The 21298-nt window shown below is 41.2% G+C and overlaps 1 protein-coding gene across 1 annotated transcript in view; it reads left to right on the forward strand.

Moving 5' to 3' along the window:
- Positions 1-461: 461 nt before the first annotated feature.
- The window catches only part of GLIS3 (GLIS family zinc finger 3), a 128790-nt gene continuing 107953 nt past the window's right edge, over positions 462-21298 (forward strand). Inside the window, exon 1 of the mRNA XM_026043661.1 lies at positions 462-846. Within this exon, the coding sequence (XP_025899446.1) occupies positions 462-846 (385 nt within the window). The remainder of the gene's footprint in view (positions 847-21298) is intronic.

Raw genomic sequence — 21298 nt, forward strand, 5'->3', positions numbered from 1 at the left:
CTAAGGAGATGACCAGAAGTGAGAGGTAGCAGTGGTCATCCCAGTAACAACTGCCTATCAGAGGCTCTCTTCGCTCCTGGCTGCCAGTTTTCACTTGCTCAACTTTCACTTGATTTCATAGCTGGTTTAACCAYGAAGGCAGACAACAACACCCTTATTGTAGACTTCAGCTTTTGAAGAGGATGGTTTCCACCTTATTAGCACTCAAAGTCACTGCTTACCCTTGTCTCCTCTGGCCATATAGCACACGTGCTTTGCTGCCTATAATCAGAGATGTCACAAAGTTAAACACTGTGCAGTSCTCTCCTTTATGTGTCATTTATTCACATGTCAATTCTTTTTATTGATGTATTCTTTTCAAACAGGCTTAATGCACAATGGATTACTTTCTGGCTTCGGATTAATATCAGTCGTAGCTGTGGGTCGGTAAAACACACACTGATTGTTGCAAGCACCTGACAATGAATGGGAGGCCCTGTAGCATGAGCTGCCAGACAACAGGTCTTCCCTATGGAGCTGGGGCCATCAGTGGACAGCAGATCTCACCGGTGAGAGTTACTGCAGGARCACCCTGCCCACCTCCACACAGCAGCACCCTGAGGTCAGCTAATGGGAACTCACCCGCCAGCCGACACCTGAAGATGCCCCTTGGAGAAGGGGTCACTCCTCCGAGCAGCGCCGTTGGCAGCACGATCCCCCTTCCTGCGCTAAGTCCCAGGAGACACGCGGTCGCAAACGGGAAGCCTCTCTTCCAAGTCCCACAGCCCCCAGGACTGCCAGCCCCACTGACTTTAAAGCCCAAACTGCAAGATTTTGGAAATACCTTCTCCCCAGGCACAGGTAAAGGTAAGACTCATTTTCTTCTATTGCTGTTCAGCAGTGGCATTTCTTTTCCTGTATCATGTATTTGTATTGGTTTTACCGGATGCAGTCTTATTTGCCTCTCTTAATGACTGCAAAAGAGGAAATACCGAAACAAACATTATGTTGCTTTCCACTATGATGATTTATTATTTGATAATTACTAGGCACTTTGTCTTAAACTGTAGTTGCTCAGAATCACCCGTTTGTCTTTGGATTCCTTATAAATGGTGTAGACCGCCTTTACTTTGCTAATCTAACCTCTCAGCTCAGCAAACCAGTCACTTTGTGTTCAATGGAGCCAGGATTTTGTGAGTACAGCTGAAAATACTCCTTCCTGGACTTGARCATAGCTTCCTGTTGGTGGCTACCAGCTGCTTGTTGATGGAAGGAGGAATCTATTAATAGTTATTAGGGTTCTTAGGTTGGACAAGTCATAAAACCCACGCAGCACGTGTTAACCATAGGATTGCAATTAATTTTAGGGAACTGTTGTGTCAGAGAAAAGTATGGTGCACCACCCTCACAAGGTTTGGAGGCTAGTCCTGTTTGAGTAGGTTCTTATTGATCAGAGATTTACCTGACTGTCTGCTCTAGTGTCTGCAAGCTCAGACCAGAGCAGTGAGTTTTGAGTTCTTGTTGATTCTAGTCATGCTGGAAACAAGAGCACTGTTTTCAAAGATTTTTGGTAGCTTCCTTTCAGAACTCAGTGTATGTGGACAAAGGATTGAATGGATAGAAAAGAATTAGATGTTTTGAAATACCAAGAAAAGCTTGAGTCAACTTCGTGGTGAAAGCCCAGGAAAAGGAGGCAAAGATTTCTTGTTTAATTCCATGTGGGTTGCTTCTCATTACTTTCCTCTTTTTCTTCACTGTTTCCCTTTGAACATTTAATAAGTCCATCCTTATTCAGCAAAGCGCCCAGGCTTGCCCCAGTGGCGTTTTAGAACATGTTGAAAATTAACAGCATATTTGAGTGCTTTGCTGAGTCAGGGCAGTAGTAATGCATACACATATTCACTGGGTGACCTCTAAGATCACCCAATGGGTAATGCCAGTGGGGTTAGTCATAGCTTCTGACTTTGAGGCTCTGCTATCAGCAGCAAAGTGAGGAAGACTACTCACATAATGAGCGTTGAAGGAACTTTTCTATGTCTATTTAAGTACAGGCAGAGCCTCATTTCTATTCTTGGCAAAACGATACGCGTAGAAGCAAGGGATCTATGATAGGAGATATCTAAAACCGCCCTAGAGAACAGTAGGTCTGATATATGTTGAAGATGGCAGGACAAGTGCATGAAGAGAACATCAACTGATGTATTGACACTGGAACAAATTGGATTTGATCTGCAGTTCCTGACCACTTCACTCTTGGTTGTCAGCATTTCCATCTTTCTCCTTGGCCTTCTCAGCAATCATGTGCATGAATTAGTGTGCTGTTTAGTTGGAAGGAGAATAGAGAGCTCAGTTGAAGGGCTGACATTAGGATTTTTTTTTTTTTTTTTTTTTTTTTTTTTTTTTATAAACTCTGCTGGTTTGATCTTGGGCCTGAGTAACCAGAGAAAGGGAAGACAGTGAGGTTTGTGGAGTGACAACTGGATAGGAGATGTAGTGGGGAAGACAAAGGGAGAAACTGTGAGAGGAAGAACATGGGGAATGCTAGTGGATGTGCATACATGTCTTTCCCAAAGCCTGATTCAGAAGTTGGTTTTGTAATGAGGCAATGTGTGATGGTTAGTAGATGGCCATAAACTCTTTGGATGCACCCTCTTGCCCACTTCAGCTCTTCCCAGTACCTCTAGCTCTTCCTTTATCCATCAGAAGTTGTTTCTTCACTGTTCACATGGGAAACTTGTATTATCCTGTGAATGGATGTGGTGTGTATTGTGGCTTTTTTATACCTTGTAGCATTGCAGAAAGTCTAAAAACAGACAAAAAGACAGTTACCATGTAAGAAGATTTCACAGTCTTTAGATACCACAAAGTCTAGATCACTCTACTGATTTGATTAGGCGAAGCAATTCTGCACCTGTGAAGTCTTTACTATCAGTAGGAACAATTCTAGAGCTAAAGATTAGGCATGTTGGGAATATGTCCACTACAGAAAAGCTAAGTCTCACACACAGTCATGTCCAGATAATTTTCTGAAACTTTAAACTTTGCTATGGTGTATGGTATAAACCTCATAAAATAAGCCATGTTTATGTATGTGCATTTTGTTTTTCAGATTTCATTCTCTTCTAATGCTTGGTTCATGAAAGAAAGATGTCCATCTGAATCTAGCTATTTTAGCTAATCCTTTATCTCAAGAAAGCAATAAGCACCTCCTTTTTACAGATGTCTGAGAATCAGTTATAGAGGTTTGCTATACATATACATATATATATAAAATTTAGAATTGATAGAATAGTAGTAGTAGCAAGATACACAGCAAAAATGACTTGTTGGCATTTTGGAATATTTTCCCAGCACTTTCTCAATACTGGTTAAAACAGTTCTAAAAAGTAGAGACTTATGCCCAGGACAGACAAAAAAATTGAATATTCCACCTGAATCCAAATGTGTGCATTGTTTTCTGAAAAGTTGTTTTTATGCTAATTTATTTTTGGGGGAGCAGGAATTCATGCTGAAATAACAAAAGAGGAATAGAAAAAGATATAGTAAAGGGAGCATTCATCTTTATGTAAAGGGCATTTTTATTTTATTTAGCTCTTGCAAAACTTTGAAAGAAAATGATTTTGAGAAATGGTACTACGTAAGCCCTATTAAAAAATAACTGCTATGGGCTTGTGTGTGATGAGAAGCTAGAAACACTTTTTTTTTTTCTTGTATGGAGAAAAAAGGCAAGTYTGAACAGGCACCAACTTCACTGTGCTGTTCCTTTACCTCTTTTGTGGTGGTGACTGTTTAATATGCCTTCTAGTACTATGTTGTGAACCTGAAAAAAAATGCATCAGTGATTTCTTCTTCAGTTCAGAAAATGTCGTGGTAGAGTGATTTTATTGCTAGGAGTGTATACTTTCATGTGCCATGTCAGATATTTTTGCATCTAAATTAGGTGAAAAATGCAGGCATGGTGGTACATAATCTTTGACACTGGAAATCTCCTCCAGGCTGTCGTACCATTTATTACATGTATTTCATCACTTTTTATGAGCTATCGGTTTTACACCTTTAGATTTATTCAGGCTTTGAAAGCAAATCTTTCCTGATACTAGCTGCTAAGTTCAAGCAAATAAGAGAGTCATCAAGTGAGAAACAGCAATAGGCGAAAGAGATGATAACCAGAAGAGGAATAGGAATGGCTGTAACATGGTCACCATTGTTTTTCAGCCCCGTTCTTTAGTGCAGAATTTATTCTGAGAGAAATAAAAATCTTGTTATGAAGAAGACTGTAATAAAAAAAAAAAACCCTCTGCTTCTTACTGAAAGTGTTCTATTAAGAAGGTGAATTTAAAAGGTGATAAATGGGGCCGAGTCCAGTTGGAGGCCTGTGGCCAGTGGTGTCCCCCAGGGGTCAGTGCTGGGCCCAGTGCTGTTCAACTTGTTYATCAATGACCTGGACGAGGGCACGGAGTGCACCCTGAGCAAGTTTGCGGATGACACCGAGCTGGGTGGAGTGGCCGACACTGCGGAGGGCTGTGCTGCCATCCAGAGGGACCTGGACAGGCTGGAGAGTTGGGCAGAGAGGAACCTCATGAGGTTCAACAAGGACAAGTGCAGGGTCCTCCTCCTGGGCAGGAATAACCCCAGGCATCAGTACAGATTAGGGGTTGACCTGCTGGAAAGCACCTCCACGGAGAGGGACCTGGGAGTCTTGGTTGACACCAAGTTAACCATGAGTCAGCAGTGTGCCCTCGTGACCAAGAAGGCCAATGGGATCCTGGCCTGCATCAGGAGGAGTGTTGCCAGCAGGTCAAGGGAGGTGATTCTGCCCCTCTCCTCAGCTCTGGTGAGGCCGCACCTGGAGTACTGGTGTTCAGTTCTGGACTCCCCAGGACAAGAGGGACGTGGAGCTTCTCGAGAGGGTCCAGGGGAGAACAACAAAAATGGTCAAGAGACTGGTGCACTTATATGAGGAAAGACTGAGTGAGTTGGGCCTGTTTAGCCTGGGGAAGAGAAGATTCAGAGGAGATTTGATCAATTTGTATAAGTACCTGAGAGATGAATATAGGGCGGAAGGGGCCAAACTCTTCTCAGTAGTAGTCAGTGATAGGACAAGGGGTAATGGGTAGGAATTAAAACACAGAAAGTTCCATCCCCATGTGAGGAAGAGTTTCTTTACTGTGCCCCATGCTCTGGGGATCCCTGCTGGAGCAGAGGGGCTGGACTAGATGATCTCCATAGCTCCCCTACAACCTTAGGTTCTGTGATTCTGTAAAAAAAAAAAGCCACAATTTTCAAGTAATTCATATTAATGCTGTCTAATACCTACCATAAGTTCCGTATTCTCAAATTTAATACTTAGTATGTCCACTTTTTAGACACCTATCTGAATAGGTTTTCCTTTCTTAAGAATTCTAATAGCTACATTTGTTTTTTGACTGTTTACTTACATACATAATTAACAGTTTTGTGAGTGTGAGCCAGATTCTGTTTGGCAATATCCTGTCTCATGTAGTGGAAAAAGAAATTCCAGTTCTTGAAAATAACAGATAATTTCTGAACGAAAACGTCTGTGGTGATTTCTCATACTCTGTGAAAGAAAGTATTTATTTGGAAAATCAGTGGGAGGTACTGAAAGCAAACATCCCTTGGTGGGATAGGCAATTGACTGCTGAATGAAGTTGCAGGAGTGGTTTGGGGAAAAGTTTATCCCTTCTCCTAGATATTACCATATCCTTTCCCCTGGATATTAACTTGTAGTCACCACTGGGGAGGGGATCCTGCTAGGGCATCCTAGGTCCCAATCATCATGACTGTGCTTAGGCATTTTGGGATGTTTGTTTTGATCTTCAGAGCAGATTTTCCTGCCCAGTCAGACACTATCTTGTGACTTTCAAGATGCTTGGATTGGGCAGATGGTGACTTTTTGCTGTGGCTGAAGTTTTCTGGACAGTGGAGGTCATCCAACAGCTGCAGCTTCGGCTGGCCCTTCTGTAGTCTCATGGAGATACCACGTGGGCAGGACTGCCCTTGGTCATCTCTGTTAGAGGCTCATGCTTTCCACTGGCATGTCTGGCAAGACCTTCTCCACCATGAGAGGAGATGCTGGACGCAGTGGAGAATGCAAACAGGGGAGGTCAGTTTGGTGGCTCTTTGTTCCACCCCAGCGGCCGTGCCAAAACACGAGGTGTCAATACATGGGGGAAGCTCTTGAGAGTGTGACACTCAAGACACATGTGAAATGGCGCAGAAAGAAGCAAACATGGCTGTTTGTTAGTGAAAAAAAGCCTTCCAGACGTGTTAAGGAAGACTGTGCAGACAGGCACAGACCCATCTTTCCCTCTTTTCCAGGTCCATGGGGAAGACAGCAGTGATGATTCATTCCTGTCACTCCAACAGTGTTACAGCAGTTCCTTCATGATAATTGTGTATGTAATTTCCTGTTGTGTTTTTCTTACACGTTACAAGCTGTCTGTAATTCTTTTCTACTCAAGTGGATCATTAGCCAAGGTTCACCTATAAGATGAGCATGCTTGCTCTGTGGGATGACTGAGGCTCTTCGTTGTCACGGGAGGAGTTGGCAGGCATGCCAAATAACACGGAGGGATGATTTTCCCTTTGTCAGCTGCCTCTGCGAGGAGGAGCAGCTCTCATAGTGTTAAACCGTGCGAGAACCATGAACTTGGTCGGGAAGGTTCATTCGTCGCTGTTGCCACGAGAGCCCAGTTTCCCTTGTGAACAATAACTGCGCAGCTCTGTGAGGAGGGTTATGTGCAGAAGTGTTAATCAGTAAGCAGCCTGAACCACTCTTGAAATCTGTTCTACCTAGCTAGTTTTGCTGTGCAGTACTGTTGTTTTATGTGTCAGCTGGTGAAAGCTAGGAAAAAAAATTCATCAGTATTCTGTACAAGACTCAGTCTTGTTTTCTGATGTGGTTATTTTTGTTAATCAATTCTCAGCAGTTTTTAAGCCTGATTATTGGCAATGTTTAGGTACAGCAAAGTGATTAAATGATCCAGTTGTATCCAGCATGTCAGATTTTCCAGCTTTGTATATATGCTTCAGTGGMCTTTCATTTCTTTAAAAAACGTGACAGGACTCCTTCGCAAGGAAGTCATCAATGGCAGGGCTGGCAACTGCCTGGGATGAGTGTGGAGCCACCAGTGGGGATGGGTTGTGATGATTTCTTCTGTCCGTTTTGGGATTCTCCAAAAGGGAAGCAATGAAAACATTAAACACCCTGAGTTTAATTATGGAAATAGTTCTTTGAGTTGGATAAATTATGGAAATTGTTTGAGTTGGATAAACCAATGCTGGGTGGCAGTCCTGGTGAGATCAATGAGTGTTTGCTGTGGTGCTTAATTTACGTGTCATCAGATATACTTGAAGCGTACTCGTATGAAGTATACTTGTATAAAGTATGCATAGGTGCACGTGCCTATGTGTTTTACCTACAGCAGCGTATACGCCTGTAGCAAGAGGCTTGCTCTTTTGCAGAGGTTATTTCAGGTTAATTTGTTTTTTCCATCCGTCATATTTCTGACATGGCTCAACTACTCAACATAAATGATGCTCAAAGTAACTCATGACTATATGTGGTGGAAGGCTGTGATTTGAATGGACCTGAAATCTTTACATGACATTACTTATTTAAGAATTGCTTTTGTCAGAAGTGTTCAAAATTTTGTTTAAGAATAAAATACTCAGGGAAATAGAAAAAGCCAGTGATAATACAAAATACATTCAACTGTGTTTATAAAAGCACCAGGCAGCTTACAAAATTCCCTCCCAAGTGTTAGGCCTAACGCCATAAAGGATTCACTTTTACACTGGAGCTGTAAAATCCCTCAAGAGTTTTAGGCATATTGCCAACTCTTACCTATTTTGAGTTAAGAGTTTAATTTATCTTTTTCTACATTCAGTTCTRTGCCTTTACCCCGTGGGCCTGGACAGGGCACTTCAAAAGCTGCAGTTATCCAAAGCAAATCCAAAGCAAAGAATAGCAAAATAGCACACTCCAGGCTTGCTGTTTGCAAATTCCCAAGGGCAAATATCATCACTTTAGGCTGGGGCAAGCCAATGCAAAGTGTTGGGCCATATTCGCCAGCAGCTTTTATATCACTTGCGTTCACTGAGACAACAGCTTTCCATGAGCGTGCAAGGAATCCTTGCAGGAATTCCCAGCTGGAAGGTGGCAAAGGGAACAGGGACCAGCCAGGTATGTGCCAGCCCGGCAATGCCACTGACAGCCTCCGTGTGCCACCAAAACGAGTTGCATGTGCTGCAGCAGAACCCCTATGGACAGCAATTCCCAATGGATATTTGAAGGGCAGAGCAACCTCCTGAGCGAGGGATCCTTCAGCAATGGAGCATCTTCCTTTGCTGATCAGCTGTTACTGACGTAGGTGTGTCATCCTAAAAAGGTATAATGGTATTATACCTATATATAGGTATGCTATATATGGTATACCTAACCTGTATATGATATACCTAAAAAAGGTATAATGAATRTTTTGTTTCACTCCTTCAGATTTGCAGGGAGAGAGAATGATGCCTCAGCTCAACTCAGCAGGAAAAAAGAAAACCATAAATAGGCCAAACTATTAATTCCATACTTTCATTTTACTCGGTTGAGACTCTTYGGGCTAATACAGGCTTTTTCAGTGTTGTTTTGTCACCAAGAAGTGACACTAGCAATAATAACTCTCTTCATACAAACAGAAGTTTCATTCCCATTTTATAAGTGAAATTTGGAGTTAAAATCCAATCCAAAGTTGAAATTTATGAGTTCTTAAAGTTTTGCAGTTGAGAATTGTTGAGAGCTATGTCTGGCCATGCTGAAGACATTTACATTTGCTCTGTTTCTCTTTATTTCATATATAATTTTTTTTTTTTTTATGTTTATGCACTGCTTTGAGATCTGCTTCTGTAATGTGCTTTATGCATAGGAAGTATAAAGCTCATTTTGGGGCAGCATGTGTGCTGTGGGGAATAGAGGCAAGGATGCCGGGGCCTCTGCATGGAGGAGGAGTGAGTCAGAAAACTGTTTGGTGCATGTTTGGCCATGGATGTGGCTTTTGCAGAGGCATTTGACCTGTGTGAATATTACCACTGCATTAATACGGTGGTGTTCTTGAACTTTCACTGTCTTCTTGGGCAGTGCTACAACATGATGTTCGCTGGGGAAGCGTGCTCCTTCACCTGGGCCTCCTGTTTGGAGGAAGCAGTCAGGAAGCCGGCCGAGCTGCCTGCTTTGGTTTAGCTTCTCACTCCAAAACGGAGAAGAGAAGCTGCCCTCATGAGACCTTTGCTAAATGTGCAATGCAAAAATGGTCTTCCCTTGACCTTTCCAAGCTCTGATAAGGCTGTGATTGCTCAAAACTCAGTAATTCCGCCAAAAGGAGAAGCTGTCTGCATCAGTGAGGTGTTTTCTCTTTTTGTTTACAGCTAGTCTTGCTGCCACTGAATTTGGTAATTCCTCTGCCACTGAGTTCGATAGATCTAGGATAATTGCTATGACTGTTTCGAAAGGACCRTGCTTACACACTGGAGCTGTAGCTTAGCTTAGACAATAGGCTGCCCTAAAACCCCTCTGACCTGTTTCTRGGGGGATTATAAATAGTGTGCCTGCATCCCATTGCTGCATTTCTCCTCCATTTATCCCTGCCAGGGTAAATTCCATCTCCAGCCATCGAGGTGTTTACAGGCTGCAGCAACTGTAGCCTGTTAATGCAATTGCATGAACCAGAGCTGCACCTCCTTCCCTGTGGGCTGTGAGTGTGGACCGACTTCTTCCGTGGACCAGGATGCCTGTTGAATATGTGTAGGTGCCTTGAATGGGGCACAGGACCAGGAATGCAGGGATCCGCGTCTAAAAAAGCATGTGCTGTTGTCAAAAATGATGACTGACAGCAGCTTGCTGTGGTTTTATTCAGGTTTTTGTTGCAGTAGCTGCTACTTGAGCTGCTGGGTACTGCTTTAGCTCCCCCATCACGGTTTGCCTCTCTCTTCTGTGAGGAAAGGTTTTATTTATTGTGCACCTGCCTGGTGATGTGCACAACAGCTTCTCTGGCCCCTGGGAATTGCTATAATGCAAGTCACAAAGACAGGCACAAAAATTTAGCATGCACCATGCAGGCATGGTGGAATGCCTGCAGTGCATAAATAAATGGGAGGGTTGCCATCTCTTCAACAAACAACAAATTTTAAAAAGGTACCAGAACAGACACAACAATATGAGATTCCTGGTGGAGTTTCCTGCATTGTGTTGATAGGAACCACAGCAGCCAAATGTGGCTTGGCTGAATAATCATTATTTGGTTTGCTGCTTTACTCGCTAAATCACTTTTAAATGATGAGATTATATTCCTGCTTTCAGCAGGGACAGCCTGGATTCCTCTGCTGGCTCTTTGCAAATTTAGTTGTGGTGTTTTTAGGTGGGATCAGGATCACCTAGTTTATCTTTGATTGATTTGCAAAAGCATTAAGCGCTTTTTGTTCAACGTGCTGGAATGAAATCTCAAACAGTCCTAAAGGGAGAAATGGAAACCTTGGAAACTTGAACAATCAGAGAAGGCTGTTGCCCAACTTTTGCCGTCGTGTTTGTAGGATTAAGTCAAAAACTGCCATTCTTTTTTCCTGAATGGATGTTGGTGAAGTCCATGCTTTCTGTTGGCTCATGAGAAATAAAGAAAATAGGACGAGTAGTGTCTTGGGTTTAGGGGATATATTTGTTACTGAAGCTGATGAACTGTGGAATTGTTTCTGAGAGTTGGAAGTCAGCTCCAGAATTCCCCCCAGAAAGGGAATGAGGGAAATAGGAGGATGAAAGGCAAGAGGTCATGGGACATGGGCAGATGAAGCATCATAGCAGCAAAGGATATGTCAGCAAGTGACATTTTTTTTCCTTCCTTTTCCTTTTTCCTTCTCCTATCCATTCATGTAAGCTTATTACGACACCTTAAGTTTAGTGGGTGCATCTCTTGAGAAATAACATACATTCAAGTAAAATTCCCCCAGCAGTCCTTCAGGAGAGATGTGGTTAGTAGGCTAAGCAGTAATGAGAGGCTTTGCTTGATCACCCTTACTTACACCTGAGCGCATTGATCAGGTTGGGGATTTAGGACTTGCTGTCTTCTTATGTCTAGGAACAGTCCTAAACTGTTGACATGAAAATACTAGAAGTTTGGAGCTGGCTTCCAGCTAAAAAATAGGCTTGCAAGAATATACATCTGTTTGCATGCAAATTATACTCAGGCTACAGGTATGAAAGCATGGGACTGATTAAGATTTCATAGATGGTGTATCTTCATCATGACATCTGTTTATTTTTGCATGCAGGCATCACTTCCCAAACTCAACAGCTTGTGTAAACCAGCATTTCTGTGCATTTGTTTCTGGCAGCATGTGAATTTCACCCTATAATGCGACAGCCACTTTGGGCCTCTGTAAGGCCAGCTGAAAATATCAGGACTGTTGTGTGAAGGAAACAGGCCTTCATTCAGTTATGCAGCTCTGACACTCCTGACAACATCAGTCAAACATCTGTCTTGAAGAAGTATGTGAGCATTGATAAAACCTGATGTTGATGCTGGTAATTGACTCCCTGGATCTGTCCTGCACAGACCCATCAACTTTATCTTCCCATGCAAGAGGTTTTGAATGATAAGGAGAGAAGGGTATGCATTAGAGAGAGAGGGTTATTATGCATTATTATCAGCACTGTTCTTCAAGTTTGTTGCTGGCACCGGCCCCAGAGCTGGCAAGTTTTGCTGAGAAGAAGGGCTATTCTGGCTGCCATCTGTTTTCCTCACTATGCTTTCCCCTTGCAAATGTGCCTCAAAACCTCAAGATGCTATTTTCCCACAAGGCCACGAAGTCCAGCCAGGATCCTACTGAAATTAGTGGTTGCTTCATGAGACTTGGAATTGCAGGCTTGGGCTCTAATACTTACTTTGTGCTCTTTGCCTTTATTGTTAAAACTYTCTTGCAAAAAAAAAATGGACTTATTGGGAGATCAGTAGTAGAAAATACTGTTTTAGCCTTAGAGACATTGCTGTGTCCTCAAGAAAGGCTGCTTTGAATGACTTTGACATAATACTATGTACTTTTTAATACAGTGGAGCACGAAAAACAAGGATTTTACTGAAGATGAATATGCAGAAGAAAGGATATTTGAACAATGGTGACAGGATGCATACATTTTTATTTCCAGTCCTATGCAGTGCCTGTCCTCATTTTTAAAGACACAGGAGGAGCTTGATCATTGTTTCATGGTGTTTCATGGTGGTGGTTTGTGATTTCACGCTGATGTGCAGGGCAGTGAGATCAGACAGGCTAAACTGCACTCTTACCAAAATAGCCAGATCCGGGTCTCACTCAGTCTCATGGAATATTGTTTCAATCGCAAGAGTCCTTAGACAATGCTGGTTTCAGAGATTCTGGGTGATTCTAGCTATATCTGATATTTGAAGGTAATCCTTTATGGAATCCAGATGCGAAAAGTTAATGAACAGTGTTAAGGCATCCTCYCTGAATGGTTTTGCTGCAGAGTGTWTTAAAACTGGCAGTATGATGAACGAACCCTGACAAATACTAAAGACATTCAAGAAGGCAAGCAAATGACTYTAAAGACAATTTCTCACTCCAAGTAGCATTTTTTTCACTTGGTCTAAGAAAAAAAAAAATAGAAAAAAAAAAAGAAATAAATTATTTAATCTGTAGATGAGATTTTCCTATTCTGTTGTTCATAAATGTTACTGTTCTGTTGAAGAGTCCCAGCATGGTGTAAGGAACAGTCTCCATGCCGTGCCCAATTCAGCAGCCCAGATATAAGTGGAAAAGCCTCCTGTGATAGAGGATGCAGATCAGTCCTACATTATTAAGTAAGATGTGACAGATGTTTAGACACCTACACTTGGGGTGAATTTTCTAAAGCAGAAATATTCGAAATATTAGGAAGTGGATAACTAAGCATGAGGACAAACTGAACTGATCACACCTGACCTCCCATGGGCTCCCGCTCCCAACCTGTGCGGGCATTTGTGTGCACAAGACAAAGAGAGGGACCTCACTGGTACATCACAAATGCTTCATTCCTACCTGACCCTAGTCCGCTCTACTGCCTGGCCTTGGTCTGAGGCAGCTCTGGGAAAAGGAGCAGGTCCCTCTGCTCGTTATCCCAGTGTTTCAGAAAAGTGCAAACTTGCTTGCAAACTGCATTTGGAGAGCCAGATTTCTTTTGTACATTGTAAATGCCTAGAGTAATGCTCTCAGCAGAGGTTCATGAAGGTCTCCACTTTAGAGTCTTGGCTGGACTGAAGATATAGATGCCAGGGTGAAAAGGTTCTCTGCTTTTGAATGTGCTGAAATCAGATTTACAATGAAAAAAAAAAAAATCTGTTTCATACTAATGGATTTTTTCTCAATTCCATCTCAATTCCGTCTTTTCTTTACTACTGCTAGAATGAAGAGTGTAAGCCTAAACTGAACGCTTCTGTAAACTSCTAAGTAGTGATATATCCTATTTTTTAGCTTTACCATTTACGAATATGTTTTTCAAAAGCTTCTCTCTCACTTGTAGAATCAAAGGCAATTTGACCACTGAAAAGACTTTGGAACCAACAAAGATTTTATATCTATAATTAGGAAATATCRTGAATAAAGATTCTGGTTTTGCACAGAAGATCAGGAAAAAAAAAACTAAAAGGAAAAGGAAAAAATAATAATAAGAAAGAAGTGTATCAACAGTTCAGTTTCTGCTTAGAAAGATAAAGAAAATAGGTACAAAAAGAACAAAAAGAATTTTAATCTTTGCTGAATTCATACTTGAATTTATAATTCATGTTTTATTAACATGACAGGCACTCACCATCATTTCTTACATGAGTGAACGGATSATTACTTTGGTGGCTAACTGTCGTGCTTAATTGCACAGCTCATAGAATCATAGAATGCTTAAGGTTGGAAGGGACCTCTAGAGATCACCTAGTCCAACCACCCCTGCACACGCAGGGACACCCAGAGCATGTGGCACAGGGCTGCGTCCAAGCAGGTTTTAAAGATCTCCAGGGAAGGAGACTCCACRACCTCWCTGGGCARCCTGTGCCAGGGCTCTGKCACCCTCACTGTCAARAARTGTTTCCTTAAGTTCCTGTGGAACTTTTGGTGCCTCAGTGTGTTAACATCCTTGTTCCACCCTACATTTTCAGTGCCTTACATCTGAAGGTAAGTCAAAATTTAATCCGTAGAGCATTTGATATAGATTAAATGTCTGTTTGCTATGTGCCACTGTCTGAAGCTCTGTTAATAAATCTGTAGTTGACTTTCAAGTTCTAGCTAATCGAACTGCAAGCGTTCTCTCATTATCTGTCATGCTCCAACAGATGTTGTTTTTCCTTTTTTTCATGACGGAGCTAGCACTGGGGTCAGGTAATCAGTGGGAGGTATCCCCCAATGCAGCCTGCAGTGCTCCTTGTGGCTGTGCCGATGCTTTTAGCAGTGGCAAGAGGAGGATGGTTTGGATGCTTTTTTAAGCATATAGCTGGAAAATGAGTGGTATTTCAAAGAGGAAGAAATGCGTGAAAATGTTTTTATACTTGAAGAGAAATACCCTTTGCCTTGGGACCCTAGGAAGTGTTGGGAGATCACTTTCAGTATGCCCTGTACCTTTCCTGTCTGGAAAGCCTTCTGCCCATCCTGTGGCCATCCTGTAACTCTGCCCCGAGCCATGGGGATTTCTCACTGAAAATAACGGGATCCAGGTAAAGACAATAATGTTTCTGGCATCCAGACTGGCTGCCCTGGAAGTAACTGGGATTCCCACGCTGGCTGACTGTGCCAAGTCAGGAGCTGCCTTCTAAATGGCAGTCTCTGGAAATCTGCAGAGATCTTTTTATAAAAGTTCAGTGCTGATGGGAGTAGAGGACCGTACCTGGACCCTAGATGTTGGAAATGGCAGTATAGGCTACAGCAAGGGGATTGAAATTTGTAAATACCCTTCAGATATGTATTTATTTCTATTAGTAACTCAGCTCCTAATTTAAGTTTAGCGAATACTTGTGCACTCACATTGATTTTAGACACCGAGATTGTCTTTGGGGCATGTCTGTAAATGTGTTTTCACAGATTTCATAGATCTGGTATATAGAGTAGCTTGAGAGGGACCTATAGACTTTGGATTGTGTGACCAATGGGCACTGAGAGTTGTAAGGTTTTTTGTTTCGTTTTGTTCTGTTTGTTTGTTTTTCTAGAAGGCATATGTCTGAACTAATACCAGCCTTCAAAACCAGAACACAACGCACAAAAGGAGAAATGCAGAAAAAGGAGAAGGGAGAAGGACACTCCTGAGTGTGTGCTGAGTGCAGGAGGCAGCTGCTGGTGCAGAAAACAGCAGTGCTCGGGAAAGGGACTGGGGTGAAAAATGAGCCCTCTGGGGCTGATGACTCCATGCAAAGACCTGGAAGAGTTGGTTCAGGCAGGTCTGAACATGCAAGGTGGGAAGCTTCATGGCTGTCCCCCAATGGTCAGGAACACAGGGCTGTGAGCATACTTGCTAGTGAAAATACTGCAGGAATGACCCTCCACGCTACTGCAGGTTTCTCCCTGCATCTGGAGAATTTTTTGATTAAAATTGTCAGTTGAAAAGGGCAGTAAGGTCTGTGCAGCTGGAAAGTCATTCCTGCTAGGTGTTAGCAATTTGTTCTCTCTGTTAAAGGATGAAGTTGAAATGTAGTACAAAAGATTGCTGATACAGTTTTGCTTTTAGCCTTTCAAGTCATAGAAGTTTTTTTAGAAAATGCTCAACTTTCACAAAAAAACCATCTGTGGCAGAGGTTTCTATGGAAATGTTRTGTTAAATTCTGTAGTTATAGACTAGTTTATTTTATTCCAGTTAAAATCTATTACAGAAATTTCTGCGTAGGAGACATGTTTTTAATGTGATAAAATATTTCAGAAAGAAAGCTAATCAGATTGTATATGAACTGCAAAAGACTGAATAATAGATACTTTCTAAAACGAGAAGAAAAGAATAGATAGGAATTTTCTTTCTCTGCTCTTTCTAAACCTTCAAAAAGTCACAGACTATTTCAGAATAAGAAAAAAAAATATATTAAAAAGCAAAATAATAAGGTATAGAAGATTAGTAAAGTTTTTCATTTTCTACCTGGAATCATTTTTTAAATGCTGTTTTGAGTATATGAAGTCGGCATCATTATTTTCTATCATGCATACCTAATGATTGCTTGTGGAAGATGCAGTCTGGAGTTCAAATGACATGATACAGAACACGTGATGCTGTACTGGATCCACGTCTGTTGGCTTTTTTGTGTGTTACCATTTCTGTCTGTGATTTCCAGTTTTGCTTTTCTCTCAGTAGCAGTACTTCAAGGCACTCCGGGTCATTGCTAATACTGTATCACACGAGTGACTTAGTGACTGCACAGTACCTGTCCTGGTTCCTACCAATTGCCCGTCACAGGCCTTCTGGATATTTCTTCCTGTGTGAAATATATGTGGACTAGGAATATTAATAAACTTCCTCCAGATGCTGTTGAGCCTTGCTCTAAATTTGGCCATATGCTCCTTGTCATTAAGCCTCTGGTTATGTGTGAATGGCAAACACTTGRCAAAGATGAGCACCTAAAAATGTGCTGGTGGCAGCCAAGACTGAGGTCAGTCCTTGCTACTTCTGGCACTAARTGGCAATCTGGTGTTGGAGGCCGATTTGGAGAACAAATACAGTGAAATCCAAAGAGATGGAGGGCAGAGGTATGTTTGAACATTGCCATTCATSTCTTGATGATTTTGTTCTTGCTTCCAATGTATCTTCTCCTCACTGAACTTTGTAATTTCTTCTTCATTGTTACCCTTTTTTTTTTTTTTTTTTTGACATTTCAAGGAGCTGTTGAAGTCACCCTCTTCCTTTAGACTTATGAAAGTGCTCAGAATATTCAACACTGTTCTAGTACGGGAAATATACAGTTTACAAAGAGCTACAGGGAGTCACAGATGCAGAACTAGACTAGGGCACTAGGGCACTAGACCAAGAATGTCTCTGTTGTCTGCATGAAACCATGGACCTGGTGGTCAGGTTCTGGTAGGTCTGGTAGTTGGGTTCTCCTGTGTCTGCTCGAGAGAGTGCAGCTGAGACACCCAGATCTTGTTWTTGCTTTGTGTTTAGATGATGAATGCAATCAAGTTTTGCCAATTAAATTATACTTTTATACTTCAAAGAGCTGTGCAAACATTAGCTAATTATACAACAATAAAATGGGTTGTTTTGCTATTGTAAGCACAATATGATACTGTGCAAAGATAATGCACAGACTTTTTGATTTATAAATCCATAATGATTACCTGCCTGTAAGCTGTCATGGAAAGGCTTAGTGAGTACCAGCTTTGGGATTTTGTATCAAGAAATTTTAAGTAAACTCACAAAACTCTTTACAGCTACCGTAGCTCTCCAGCAGGCTTGAGATTCTTCTTGMAATCTGCCCTGCGTGCTTCTTCAATCTAGCAGGTATTTGGGAGATCAGTGCTAACGTTGGGCAGTCAGATCTGGACTCATGGAAAAGACTTTCCCATTTGATCTAGGAAGCCCATTTGGATCATCACAGGGGTGTTGTGATGCATCTGGAGCTCCCTGTTCACATCTTGTGGGCACTCATCCTTTCTTTGTCCTTGTGATCTCTCAGCTTGCTCAGACTCACAGAAGTGGCTTATGACACCTACAACCACCTTCCATTTTCATTGTGCCTCCTGAATAGCACAGAAAGGAGGAGAAAGACTAAATCATGAAATACCAAATAGCAATTTGAGGCCCATGGGACAGCGTGTCTGGTTACCTGGTGGAGTAACCATGTAACTCCATGCCTTGCATGGAGTAATGGTGATTTATAAATAGAATTGAGAAATTCTAATTATCCTAGTTAGAAAATGTGCTCTAATGTTCTGTGTTCCTATACTAAACATTAGGACTTGGGTTCACCAGAAAAACAAAAGCAAAAAATAACAGCAAAAAAATCCTACAGTGTTAAATTTTTCATACTGTATTTCTTTTTTACTTCTTTTTTGGAGAGGTTTCTTCTCCCAGAAAGATATTTCATTCATTCAGCTTCAAAGAACACTAAGAAACTGTGTAATAGTATGATCTTTAAATCAGAAAGAAATAATTTACATCAGTTGGATTAAACAAAAGAAGTTCTGAGAAAGAAGAACAAATATTCAAGAGATTTTTTTTTACATGGTTGCTCTTGTCATGAACTTCATTATCTCATACTAACCTGTAAGTTCATTAATGSACAATTGAATATCTGGAAAAGTTCTTTACTCCTCTGAGAATTAGAATGAATCTTTCAAAGCCAGTGCTGGAATCCTTTGCAGGGAGGATGTTAAAACTAAAATTACACATAATGATCATAGAATGGTTGAGGTTGGAAGGCACCTCTAGAGCTCACCCAGTCCAACCCCCTGCTCCAGCAGGGACACCCAGAGCACGGGGCACAGGGCTGCATCCAGGCGGGCTGGGAAGATCTCCAGAGAAGGAGACTCCACAGCCTGTTTTGGCAATGTGTTAATGATGATCATCTTTCTTTCCTTTCTCACTACATAGCAGGTTATAGCTAGACTAGGATTGCTTACTTTAAAAAAAARAATGCATGGAAAAGAAGAATTTTATTAATGGTGGTAAAGAAAAAAACAAGGACATAATTCAAACACACATGCTTCTTAAAAAGTTGCTTCTATTGTTTATTTAAAATATATATATTAGCTACAGCTATTTAGATTTACATGGCTGTRTGCACTTTAGAATTACATGTTCAGATTAGTTCAATTTATAGAACTACCATTTAGAACAGTCACAGGAATGCTTAAAAATTCATGCATAATGCTTAAAAATGCATGCATTTATGGATATGAGATGCTCCACAGGGGTTGCCTCAGAAGCCCTGTACGTGATCAGATGTTTGGTTGATTATACTGCATGTTTTTAAACTAGTATCACAAAGACTACATAGTGATTTCAATAAAGTAATCTACTTTTACCCATTAATCTAGAAATGTCTATGCTCTTTCCTGCCCTTGAGGTGTAGTCTTGAAAAATTTTGAGGTCATGATACCTAAGGTGATACTTAAACATCTTCTAAKGACCACAGCAGGATTATAAAAATAGAAAATACAGAGAAAAGCTGAATGTGGCCACAAACATTTCAGATATTACAGTCTCCCATTCATGAATTGCTAACTGAGGACCTGGAAAAGACCATATATAGATCTATTTTTGCCCTATGTGTTAGATGGTAAAATATGCTTTTTTTTGTGATAAAATACAGCATGTTTTAATTTCCCATAGATTATTAGACATAGATGTGTTGTATCTTGTACTCCTGTATGGTACACAGGTATAATTTCTAAGGAGAAACAAAGAAGGCATTAGAGTAGTAGATGTTTGTTATGGGAGGTTAGGATTCTCTCACACTTCTTACAGTGTAGTAGGAACAAAACTGAGTATCTGAGTATCTGAGTAACTTGTCTTCAAAAATAACATAATGAAAATTGTACTCTTAAAATCGTAAGCCAAAAAGTAGAGTTGAAACTAACTGATATCTACCAAAAGAACAGAAGTCAAATGAGCTGCGGAGCAAATAGCTGATTATACAGTGGAAAAAGACTGACAGTCTAGTTTGTGTTACTTTTTTGAGGATACAAGAAGAAAATGCTGAGGATTTCCAGACTTAAGTACTTGATTCTGTCATTTATCTCCCTTGAGACTACAGTTCTTCTCCATCTCTTGATCCTTCATGAGAAGCAAGTGACTTCACATCTTTCATCCCATTCCTACATGTGACCAGCTGCTCTGGTTCCTCAGCGTATCCTCAGCTTATCTGTTTCTGGACGTCTATATGTAAAAGATATATATATATATATATATATATATCTTATATATATATAAAGATTTTAAAATATCTGTCTGATATTTAATATTCCTTTCTCACACACAGTTTAAAACAAAATGGGAAAGTAATGATCCTTCCACATAGTCTCAGTGCATGCTTTTAGAAGAGAATTTGAAATCTAAAGTGATGCTGGAGTTCCCAAWACATCCTGGGAGCTGCTCCCCCATCCACTGCTTTGGCTGGGCTCATATTCTGGCGCAGACTCTTCGGAGTTTCCTCGGAAGAGGAAACCTGAGTTTTCCTGGGTGATGAAAGCTCTGTCAGTCCTGGACTCTAARCACACACTGTCCTCATTCAAACTTCTTGTGCAAACACAGTTCTTCAATGTTACATGAAGATGAGAAGCTGGTAAAGAAGGAAAACTGGTGGCATACATCCTCCTAACTATTACCTATACTTAGATGATAAGCACTTTATCAGGTCTCTGCTGGCTTGGTTTAGGCTTTTGGAGTCCTTTAGCATTGGAGGTGGCTTTGCTTTTAGCCTGTACCATGCAGTACACAACACGTGTTTAAAAAACATATGATTTTTTAAAATGAAGTTTTACAAATCATGAAACTGAATGTGAATTTCACTATTAGTGAAATCCTGCTAAGACTGACCATAAAGCTGTTCACGTTAACTTCAGGGTATCGCAGTCCATTACTTAAAGGAAAGCAGACCAGAATACTGAAAAAAAGAAAAAAAAAAGATAAACAGATAATTGTAAAGAGAGATAAACAGATAATTGTATTGTGTATTGTTAGACCAATGTCTAACTGGCTGTTGCTTGACTTTGTGGAGGCATGGCTGGGAGTTACATAGTTGGCATGGCCAACATCTTTAGGAGATTTTTGTCTCCGCTGGGACGTTGGTGTGGTTTTACATCCCTCAGCAATGGTGTATGTGCACCGTGCATGCATTTGGTGTTTAAATGGCCTCAACCACAAGCAGTTATTTCAGTTCCTCAGACTGCACTAGCAAACACATCCCCGCCTGGTTCCCCAGTATAGTTCCCCACTAACTACCCTTACCTGGTAACCAGCTGCAGCAGCCAAACCCTGCTGATAGTTCAGCTGCCTCTCCAGCAAAGCACAGCCGTAGCTCTGGTTAAGATGTTCTTCYGCTAAAACAGCTTAGGCAAGGACAGGGGCTGGAGCTGGGCTTGCCTTTCAAAGGGTCTGAGTGATTCAAGTGGTCCTAATCCTCCCTCTTATACTCTGGCTTTGTGGATGGACCCACTTTAACAAGGAGTGGGATTTATTTTCCCCTCCTTTCTTTCTGGTTGCAACAAAAGACTAGTGAAATTCCAATTAATTAGCACACCTCGGGCTAATGAAAGAATAAAATTGAAAGAAAAATGTTGAAAGCTTTGAGAGGAGTGGAAGCATGTA

Source organism: Nothoprocta perdicaria, unplaced genomic scaffold (assembly GCF_003342845.1).
Source record: "Nothoprocta perdicaria isolate Ctin4 unplaced genomic scaffold, notPer1 scaffold_333, whole genome shotgun sequence".
NCBI lineage: Eukaryota > Metazoa > Chordata > Aves > Tinamiformes > Tinamidae > Nothoprocta > Nothoprocta perdicaria.